We start from the raw sequence: 11,869 nt of genomic DNA, 5'->3' as shown, positions 1-11,869 counted from the left end.
AAGCCGCGAGAAAAACCTAGTGTTAATATAAATAAAGGATGCAGTACAATTGGTTCACGATCTTTATTGTAGAGAATATCGCGCATTTGGGCCGCTTCTTAAGCGCGATGCAGATGCGTTTGATGCGTGTGTATTAATATAAAACAAGATCGGAAAGATTGTAATATATACTTACCGACGAAGTCTGATTTTAGGAAGAAAGATATTAAATAATTCTAAGTCGGTAATTTTTTTGCATTAAATTGTTGGTTTGATTTATGCCAAATACAAATGACACGATAATTTTTTTTCTTCTAAAGTGTTAATTTCTGGCCAACTATATTTTTTTCATAATATCCTAAGATAATTTTCTTGTGCATATACTGGTGGAGGAAGCTGCCCTTATCTACATTCCCATCTTAAAAACCAACCTGTTTAATAATTTAAAAGTATTATAAAATGCAATGGTGATATCTAGTAATTTAACTTCTCTTCAAGCTGATGAATTGCACGCTATTAATAATTATCAGTTTTAAGAAAAGTAATTAGTAATTATGTAAGCGAAGTAACCCATTATCACCTAGGACCAGTTGTAGAGCACGAGACTTCGCTCTGACCCATGTGGGTGCTTTGTATAATGTATTCATAGTTTATGATATATAGATCAGCCATGATGGATCACTCGTAGATCGGTGACGGAAGGTGAAAACATGCGTGTCGTTTGGTGCTCTCTGCTCTTTGCTATCAACGGTAAGTTAATTTTTTTACTGAAAGTAGTCAACATTATCGTTATGTTTTGTCATTTAAAATAAGCCGTATTATTTTAAGGGGAAATATTAGTAATTAATGACTGGCAGTAATGAATGATTTGCTTATTTATGTGAACAAATGCATAAAATTTATTTTTAATTTAGAGAGCGGTGATTGGCGGAGTTAAATCTTGAAATATGTTTCAGTATTCGCGTTCGACTACATAAACGTGCCGACCCTCGAGGAGTTCCTCGAGGAGCCAGTCGTGAATGACAACAAGATCGTGGGCGGCCAGGAGGCCGATATCATCGACTATCCCCACCAAGTGTCGTTTATCTTCAACGAGAGCTACTTTTGTGGAGGCTTTATTGTCAGCCAGAACTATATCGTGACGGCCGCGCATTGCACTAAGAAGTATGTCAATTATTTTTTTAATATATTATATACAGGTTCATTTTGACATTGCGGTACTAAATAAAACCACATACTTATCTACTTGAAAGTAACACTTTGCGATAAGTTACTTGAGCCGTAGATGTACAATGAAAAAAGTGTAAGTTGCGAACAAATATTAATGAAAAGTAATTTTATTTTTACGCGCCCTAATGCACTATTACTAAGAGAATTCATCCCAGTGGCAACATCATACATTCAGTCATAAAACTACAAAATGATCAAAAAATCAGAAAACTAATGCCAGGATTTTTGGTGAAAATATTCTTTGTACACTTATACTTGGAAGTAGTAATATTTAAAATAAGACCGGCAGCACTAATGTCCGCATTTCTTCCCAGTTCTTAGGCTAATGCAGAATTCATTATTGCACGCTGAAACGACGTATAAATATTATTTAGATATTAACGTATTATTACGATGAATATTCCTAATACTCACCAATTCGATTTCAGTGTGGACCCATCCACAATAATCCTTAGGGCTGGCAGTTCATATAGACAGAATGGTACTATAATACCTATCGCGGAGGTGTTCACACACCCTGAGTACGACAACCCTGAGTTTGACAAGGATGTGGGAGTCTTGAGAACGCATTACCCCATAAACTTCACGAGTACCATCCAGCCCATTCGTCTGGCGCCGCTGGGTCGACGAATGAGGGCCAGGACGTATGTTGACGTCAGTGGATGGGGCGCAACACAGGTTTTATTTTAATTATTTGATCAACAATTAGGTTAGGTCTTCTAAGGGACATATCATGCATGAACGGCAAACGGTAGTTATCTGAAGTCAAGTGATTTACATTGCATATAATATACCTACAATATCAGAAGAATGATGGATTCGTTGCTAAATGTTATCTCCTACTAGCTTTTGCTTTTGGTTGCTGACACTGTGAACACACACATACAACGTCTTTCATCTCCGAAGAGTTAGGCAGAGGCGTTATTGGTGTACCCACTTTTCCGCCGTGTGTATTTTGTCCCATGACGTAAAAGGAGCCTTAGCCATATCGGGCACAAATTCCAGATTCCTGGCTGATACTGAGTAGAAAAATCCAATATCACTTTATTCGAAACCGTTGATCAAACTCGAGACTTCAGTACTGCAATCGTATCATAATACTACGCCACCGAGGTAGTGACTCTGTTGACGTGCCTGTAAATAGCGAAGGTTATCCTTGTATAAATAATGAGACGATCAAATATGTCGTTAGAGGGCTTAAAATAAGTAAATACATCGGTTCAGGTAACAATAGTTCAATATTCATATTATATACACAGCTATGGAAAACTTCTTCTTTCTTATCAAAATAATATTACTAGACTATTATGCATTTTAAATTTGCATTTTTTCAGGAAGGTAGTGCGCTTCCCGATCGACTGATGGAGGTGGAGCTCCAAGTGGTATCGTATCCAGAATGTTTCATGTCCTACTCCATGTACTTGACCAGGAACATGTTTTGCGCAGGAAACTTCTATTTTGGCGGCGAGGCGACTTGCCAGGTAAACCGTACTACTTAATGACGTGACAAAGTTCCTCGTTCTTTGAACTCTTTAGTTGAAATCGCAAAGCTTCCAATTAAATATCATTTTACTTATGGTTACTATTTCAAATATTTGTATTTCAGCATCCCCAACAATTAGACTGGCTGCAATGTCTTTCAAATTAGAACACGATGTTGACCCTTGCAATCTTTGTCACATAGACTTACGATTGATCGTGTTAGCGAAGGATACCACGTATTCCTTCTGTTAATTCTTCTTTTGTTCATTCCAGGGTGATTCGGGAGGAGTTGTGATACAAGATGGATTGGCTTGTGGCATTGTGTCATTCGCCCGAGGCTGTGCTCGACCGTTAAACCCGAGTGTATTTGCCAACATAGCAGCAAGGCCTATAAGAGAATTCATACGAAACCATACAAATTTGTAGCCTTTGAAGTGTTATTTTTGGATTGATATTGTTTAACGATTGTTATTGAATTCTATTTTGATTTTTTTTTATTGTGAATATGCCAATTATATTAAACAAGTTATATATTTCGACTTATTAATCACATCCATTTTTCCAATCTTCATTCTTTTTCCCCAATGATTAGTAACATACTCACGGTTTATGTTCAGTTTAATATTAAGTATTTATTATTTAAAATTTTCAAAGACTATATTTCGGACCTCGGAGGTCGTGGAAATGATGCTTGTCCTACTAGATGTACTAACAAAAATACCGACAAACCCGCGGACGACTCACTGTGGTGCAATTTTCACCATGTGTACTACTTGGCAACCAGACGGGTACAAAATTCACCCGATGCTCTACCACTGCGCTCGTTACCTTGAGACACAAAGCGTCAAGTCCTGTATAATTTCCTTTAAAACTGAACACAAAAGTACTTACATAATATTATGTGGCGGAAAAAATAGATATTGCTTTAGTACCCAGCAATACTAATAATTTGAAGACACATACCTAGTACTGTATAATATAAAATCTTCTGCGAAGGATAATTTCCGCACAATATACTACAAACAGCATAGCGTTAATAAGCGTTGGACGGTTAACGCGAATTTGCTAATGAGACCACAAATTCACTCACACACACACACGCGCGCGCCTTAGTTCCCTAAAAGGGTAGGCATAGGCGCAACTGATGCACTCACTTTTCGCCGTACGTATTCCGTCTCATGATATGATAGAGGCGTCGCTATCGCCATATCGACCACCAATTTCAGACTCCGGGCTGATACTGACTAAATTAATATCACTCTGCCTGAATCGGGGATTGAACCCGAGACAGCACTTTATTCATACCGTAGCACAACTACGCCTCTGAGATAAACCCTTTTATAGATCTCTGATTCTTATTAAAATATCGACAATTTTATCAATTATGAAACTGATTATTATTGAATAGCATATGCAGATAATGAATGTGATTTTTATTTATAGGAATTAACGATACAAATAAAAAAAACTTATTTATTTCATTTATTCTACGATAGATATTGAAAATTATTAGACCATTTTATAATTGATTGCATTATAGTCTCCTTAAACTAATAATATTCAAAAATTGTTTCTTACTTACCTACATAATTTAAGTAACGACTGTCATTTTACAGGCTTCCAGATCTAGTTGTTTGAGTTGTACGTTGCCTGACAATGAGCCGTAGCGCAAATTTTGTCAACTTGTTGCTGAGAAATATTGCCGATATTGCTGTAGAAACTGACAGTTTTATTATAGCTTAGTGTTTCCCGGCGACCGGTGGATAGTCTGAGCGACACATTGTATTAAGCATTAAGTATTGAATATTGAAAGGCCAGAAAAATTATGAACAAAATGAGCGAGTACATATATGTACACGGGTATACAACTGAATGGTGGTGTCTGTGCTACTGTATACATGTACAATGCTCGAATAGCGAAACACGCTGCCCTCTTCGACACCTCTATTGTTAAATCAGAAATGCGTACCTTTGTAAAATATTGAACCCTGGTAAATCAATAAAGACAAATAAAAAAAGAACAACCCACCTAAGACACTATGGCAAGCTGCTAAATAGAAGTATACAAACATGATAAAAATTGATAAATTTATATTAAATTTAATTAATTCCTCGACAAAAGCTCTTGCACATGATATTATTGTTTTTAGAAATGCCATTAAATGAAAGGTGAAATGACCCGATAATAATCTTAATTAAATGTTTTGAAAGCTCTTGTGTGTAAATCCCAATTTTTCGACTTAAATACCATGTCATGACGTGAACTCGAAGTAATGCAGCGGGAATTTTTTTTAAGGTATAAAATATAAAACCTTTAAAAATGTCATGGTAGAGGATTATTAGAAGACATTCGTATGGCTCGAATATAAGCTACGAATGAATGGACCTGTACTGGTTCAAATGAAGAACTATAGCAAAGTTCAATTTTCGATCACATTTTAGAGCAATTGCGGTTGTACCTATTGCTAAAGATAGATCCAACTAGAAATCTTTAGAGAAGGTATGTGTTCAGTACCTATTACTGACCCTAGGTATTTCATGTGGCTGATGATGATGGTTGTAAGTACATCACCAATAACTCAACTATGGTTGACTTTCAATATCTCAAAAATATTATCAGGTCAGGCTAGTAACAATGAGATTTTTTAACCCGACACGACAAAACTATGTCGACTATCGTAGTGGCAATGTATGTTTTGATGTTGGCCTAATTATTATGACGGCATGTCAAATTTCATTATTCAGATTAAACGACTCAAGATAATTGGGAGAATGCGTCCCAATAGACTTTTATGATTTTATATATTCCGGGAATTTATAGATGTGGCCTCATAGTCGTGCAGATCAATTCATAGGACTAAATTAAAATTTATGGACTCAATAATTATTGCTCGTGCATTTTTTTCATTGAATCAGTAAATTTTGATAATTTTGTTAATAACCTTGAAAATATTTACTTTTTATACATACATAACACCATACCAGAATTGTAATGTGATGTTATACAGACAAAGAAGTTAATTATTAATCTTAAAAATTAGTGTCAATACATCTATGAGCTATTTCTATGAATTCCCGTTGAGGCCTTATTTTCTTTGCTACATGTTATTTTGACAGAGCATAACAAGTTCGTAACGCACCGCGTCGCGTTTAAGACTAAAGAAATTGGCATACAGAATGTGATTCCACATTAATTTCAGAAAGATAACATAGCACGGCCGTGATACGAGTTTATATTGACATAGAGAATAAGGCCCCTGGGCCCTTATTCTCTATCTCACACGTTATTTTGACAGTGCATAACAAGCACGCAACACAACGCGTCATGTTTAGGACTATAGAGATTTGGCTTACAGAATACCATTCCACGCACATTTTTCGAAGATAACATGACGCGGCCGCGTTACGCGTTTACACTATCATACAGAATAATGGCCCTGGTTGCATAAATATTCGTTGTAAGTCACTTTTTGTGGCGAATATTAATCCATATAAAATATTTCACGTAAAGTAAGTCAAGACCTACAACCGCATAATACTTTCTCTGCTAAAAGTTGTCAGATCGCATGTAGAGCCAAGTCCTTAAAGTCGAAAGGCCTTGATTTTGGTAAATCTTATATGGGTTAAAAAGTATATAAGTTAAGTGTTGTTTTAGGCTATTTTAGTAAATGTTCGGTGTGTATAATAATGAAGTATATAGGTTGCTGGTGGTAGGATATATTTTATGTCCGCCCGGATAGAGACCACAGTACATAAGGTGTTAAAACCCGCTATTGTGTCCAGCCGCCCACGTGTGTCGCGTTCCGGGATCAGCCTGTGTATATTCGGTTCCAACAGGCCGGTATAATTGTGTCGATTGTCGAGGGGTAATCTCTTGTTAGTCGACATTTTACTGAACCCCACTCCAGTTACTATCAGGTGCAGTGGTAAAAAAAAATTTGCTTGCACTGTTGCGGTGTAAATTTAATCATAGTAAAATAGCAAATTGTACTAAGGTTTCATACAATCAAACTATAATTGATTGTCCCTAGAAACTGTTACCAATTTGAGAAACAGTTTACTTACTCGTCATTTCGCCTCGGACCCGCTGTGATGGCACGAGACCTCGCTCTGACCCATGCTGGTGTTTTGCATAATGTATTCATAGTTTATGATATATAGTTCAGCAATGATGGATCACTCGTAGATCAGTGACAAATTGGAAAAATGCATGCCGTTTGGTGTTGCCTGCTCTTTGCGTTCAATGGTAAGCCCATTTTATATAGAAATGAAGCCGTTAAAATTATTAATAATCGACTTTTCCGTTTTTAGATTATAAAAGAGAATCAAGTCTTTGCTATAGTACTTTATTTCGTAATATTAATCCACACATTTACATCAATTAAATCAAGGTCACCGATTTAACTGATGCCAAATTGAATGTTGAATAACTGTCTTTTAATTTGCCAAACATATTTAACAGTACTTATTTTGCACATACTTCAAAACTTTAATTTGCAACTCCGACAGCATTCATTATGAGAGCTAAGTCTGAAATATGTTTCAGTGTTCGCGTTGGACTACATTAATTCGCCGAACCTGGAGGAGTTCCTTGGGGAACCAGACATGAATGACAGCAGGGTTGTAGGCGGGGAGGAGGCCGACATCGTCGACCATCCCCATCAAGTGTCGTTTGCCTTCAATGGCACTAAGTTTTGTGGTGGGTTTATTATCAGCAAGCACTGGATTGTGACAGCCGCCCATTGCACTAGGAAGTATGTGCAATTTTATCTATTAGACTGAAATAAAAAATTACCCCCTTATTCTTATTCCTTATTATGTTATTTATCTAAGGACGGAGCATTGCTGTAACAAGGCTGTTTCTCAGCTTCTTTTATCTGACAGCTTGCTGTTTGTTCAGATTTGTTTATCTGACAGCCAACTAGATTCAAGTTGTATCTCAATATTAGCCAATCACAACGGCCCTATGTCTACGCACTGCGAAGGCTCCCATACCGTTAGCACCGAGAAACAGACTTGTTATCACTGCAATGCTCCGTCCTTAGATAAATAAGGTCTATAAAAATGGGGGTTAGTTTTATGCAGCCGAAGTCCTTAATAGAACTATCGCTTCTCCAAACGCAATTAAAGTGCGCATTAAACGAGATGCATTCAGGACCTGCCCAGATAACTTTTGTATCAAAAACGCTCGTCTTATTTGCGAAAAAATAATCAGTTAACCATTAGATTTTAATGTATTAATGAGATTTGTTAACACACCATATCATTTCCAGTGTGGACCCTTCAACAATAATCCTCAGGGCTGGCAGTTCTTTTAGGCGTAACGGTACTATCATACCTATCGCGGAGGTCTTCACGCATCCAGAGTTCGACACCCCTAGGTTTAACAAAGATGTGGCAGTTTTGAGGACCCATTACCCCATAAACTTCACTAATACCATTCAGCCGATAGAGCTGGCACCGCTGGGCAGACGGATGAGGGCCAGGACCTATTTTAACGCTACAGGTTGGGGCGCAACTGAGGTATGGTATTTTTTTAAGTAGTTGTAGGTGCCTTGTGGGTAGTAATGTTCATGGGATCAAATGGTGGTAACCCCAATATATCTTGGTATTTACGTTGTTCATATTCAAGGACTGCGAGCGCCGAAAGAGCTCTGTGCTCACCCAAAAGCCCGGTGTGTTTGTATACAGACACCCGACCTTGCCAGGCTAACAAACGTCTTTTTTTTTTTAATTGTTGATTGAAAGACGAAACGAGCTTCCGTTCGCCGGATGGTTAGCGATAAGACCGCCCATAAACAGTAGAAACACCATCCAACACCTTGAAGTACAAAGTATTGTTTGGTATTCCACTGCGCTCGCCATCCTGAGACATAAGATGTTAAGTCTCACTATGTCCAGTAGTTACACACAAATATAGAAAAAAATGTGTTTCCGTGGGAGCTTCTAGAATTTGTTTCTCTCTTTTAAGAAATGGAGTTTATAAATGTATATTATGTTAAGTCCTTTAATAATATTTGATATCAGGAAGGCGGTTCCATTACCCAGCGACTGATGGAGGTTGAGATACCGGTGGTATCGAATACACAATGTAGGATGTCTTATCCAAGGTTATTAACAAGGAACATGTTCTGCGGCGGGAACTACTATATGGGCGGCCAGGGGACTTGCCAGGTAAATATTATAAGCTAAATAAAGTTTAAATTACAATGTATTGACACAATTTACATGACATACGTTTCTCTGAGACATTTGGGGTTGAACTACACTTTAAAGCTACTTCAGTATAAGAGGTTCAAAGTCATCAATCTTCAAAAGGCATACCAGAACGAAAATCAAATCATTGTGTAAAGTTAAATATTATATATTATAAGTACTGCTTTTTAATACGAATAACATATTGATACGTTCCTTATTTTTAGTCTAAGATTTTAATAGAAATTGAAATCCTTTATTACAGAATGTAGGTACTTAACATACAGGTTTTTAAATATTAAAATGTTTCAATACAACCTACCGGCAAATAGGTGCTGGTGTGCAATACTACTTTAGTACACAGTTACTACTTTTACATCGTTTTTTTAAGCCAGAAGTTACTTATTTAGTCAGAAAAAATATGATATAGCGTGTCAGTTTTGTATGAGTGCCACTTATGGACGTTTTTGACGTTTGGACCTAGGAGACCTTTTTGGGCATCGTATGAATCAATCTGAATTTCAGATTTTGCGACATTCTGATGTTTTTTCAGGGTGATTCCGGCGGAGCCGCGGTGCAAAATGGTTTGGCTTGTGGCATAGTGTCGTTTGCTAGAGGCTGCGCCCGACCATTCTACCCGAACGTATTTACCAACATAGCAGCAAGGGATGTGAGAGAATTCATTAGAAATCACACCAGTTTGTAAATTATAACCTTAATTTCAAGGGTGTATGTGTGATTTTGAATTGCCGATATTAATAATGTCTATTGTAATCCTGTTTAAACTATTCATTGTTTCGTCACTTCTTTCCAAGAAAATTAGACATAAATAAATATTTATTTATTCATATTTTAAAATATTTATTTATTATATTCTAAATTGAATTTTTGGCTTGAAATTAAAAGGTAATTTATTTTTAATATTTGTATTATGAATTTTGGCTGTTAATTATATTGCCTGTGCTTCGCTTTATTGATTTTAATTTATTGTTCTTTTCTAATTCCTATTCCTTAATTTTAGACGACACTTAGACGTTTTAAACTCGCTTTAAACACAATTCGATCAATTTAATACCTTTAACTTACCTACTTAAACTATTCAACATAGAAAAAAGACGATAGTAAAATCGAGATCTTAACAACTTAACAAAGTATTGGCGGATTGTGGATGTAGTTTTAACTCGTTAAGTGAAGCAGCTTAAATGTAAAATTCAAAGTAAACATTTGCTTAGCAGGCGGTATTTTGTGACTTTGATTTAATTTTATCTATCATAATATTAAATTCATTTATCATTTTATTTTATTCGCTCGGATATGTTAAAACCCGCCATAGTTGCTCACATAAGTGTGTTCCGATATCAGCCTGTGTATATCCGGTTCCAACAGACGAACCTTCCATAATTGTGTCGAGTGTCGAGGGGTATTTATCTCTCAATAATCGAATCATAACAATCGTCAGTCGACATTCTATTGGAAGCAACTCCACTTACAGTTAGGTTCAGTAGAGTGACTTTGCCATGGTCATATAGATAACAAACAAAAAAATTCAAAGAGGAATATTCTTTGTCATTTATAACATTTCTATCTGATCTATTGTTCGGTATATCTACCCACAATGTATAAAAAGACACCTAAATATAATTTGGAGATTACAGGATCTTACCAGCAAGGACAGATATGGGCAAATGATATTTACTTTAATAATCCTATCATGATTACACATTGCTAAATATTTTGCAACATAATGCATATAACAATACACATGAACATAATGTGTACGCAATAATTGATGCAATTCGGTATAAATTTGCGTTTAGGCGAAGGCCTAAGGAAAGTTGGACTCTCCTTCTAAACATAATAATAAAAATGTCCGTATACATTGATTCGACCACGGTGCGTACTATTTCTTTCCTATTATACTGCCTCGGTGGCGTAGTTGTACTACATGCGCGATACGACGGTGTTCTGAGGACCTGGGTTCGAATCCCGAGTCGGGAAAAGTGATTATGGGATTTTTGCTCAGTATCAACCCGAAGTCTAAAATTTGTGCCTGATATGGCGATAGGCTCGCCCTATATTACATCATGGGATGGAAATTGCTGTGGTTGTTACATTAGCTCATTTAATTTATATTAAGTTACACTGTTAAGTTTTATTTTATTGTAACAATGTTATTTTCCCAAATAAATAAAATAAAATAAAACACACTTGGCGAAAAGTGGGTGCTCTGGTTGCGCCTCTACATACCCATTCGGGGATAAATGCGTGATGTTGTGTGTGTGTACTATTTCAATGGAATTGCATTATTTGCTATCTTCAAAGATTATTTAAATACGGAGTTACACCATTCTGCAATGAAAGGCCAGATTTAGACTATAATAAATTAAGCCTTGCAATATTAACAGTAACCGGTATTACTTGAAATACGTCTTTCAGCTCCGTTTATATTGACGTAGGTTTAACTACGGCTTAGAGTTTAACCCCAATTAATAAAGCTTCGGGGCGTTTCTGTCTCAAGGTATTATATCAAGCTGTATTTATAATGATATCGTTATATGAAATATATTGAAGACATTTACTTAATTAATACAATTATTTTTAAGAATTTATCTATCACGAATTATGAATATTTTAATATATTTCTTATTCATTACTAGGTGTTGCTCGAAGCTCCTTGTGAAATAACTTTTTGGAAATAAAACTGTACTGCATACAAATAGTCTATGTCCTGCACTATGAAATTAATGAATAACTAATGAATATTCTACCTCCGTAATTTTCCAGGGTAAAAGTAGTCATATGGACTACTTTTACCCTGGAAAATTACAGAGGTAGAATATTCCTGGGAATCATCTTTAAATTAAAACACCTATATTATATGTTGCAATACTAGTCCTAAGTAAATACTACTTACATCTTGGCACGGACTTCCGTACTACTAAGTGTTTAGACCTCAGGCCTTTATTATATCATACTAGTTGAC

General features: G+C 36.1%; 1 protein-coding gene across 1 annotated transcript; it reads left to right on the top strand.

Annotated features, from left to right (window-relative positions):
* The first annotated feature begins 646 nt into the window (after nt 1–646).
* On the top strand, nt 647–9,592 carry LOC115442015 (serine protease 53). Its single transcript, XM_037441519.1, has 10 exons — nt 647–729; nt 936–1,143; nt 1,638–1,887; nt 2,544–2,690; nt 2,965–3,113; nt 6,885–6,937; nt 7,238–7,445; nt 7,965–8,214; nt 8,719–8,865; nt 9,440–9,592. Exons 1-10 carry the CDS (start codon nt 690–692, stop codon nt 9,590–9,592), a joined length of 1,605 nt encoding a protein of 534 aa, XP_037297416.1. The 5' UTR covers nt 647–689.
* Nucleotides 9,593–11,869: the final 2,277 nt, after the last annotated feature.

The sequence above is a fragment of the Manduca sexta genome, chromosome 22 (assembly GCF_014839805.1).
Source record: "Manduca sexta isolate Smith_Timp_Sample1 chromosome 22, JHU_Msex_v1.0, whole genome shotgun sequence".
In the NCBI taxonomy this organism is placed as follows: Eukaryota; Metazoa; Arthropoda; class Insecta; order Lepidoptera; family Sphingidae; genus Manduca; species Manduca sexta.
This window is presented reverse-complemented; position numbering and strand designations above follow the sequence as displayed.

Excerpts from the sequence above, each read along its gene's own strand:
- LOC115442015 (XM_037441519.1), top strand. The coding sequence starts at position 690 with ATGCGTGTCGTTTGGTGCTCTCTGCTCTTTGCTATCAACG. Across the intron at positions 1,144-1,637 it reads GCCGCGCATTGCACTAAGAA|TGTGGACCCATCCACAATAA; the intron begins GTATGTCAATTA and ends ATTCGATTTCAG. Across the intron at positions 8,215-8,718 it reads CAGGTTGGGGCGCAACTGAG|GAAGGCGGTTCCATTACCCA; the intron begins GTATGGTATTTT and ends ATTTGATATCAG.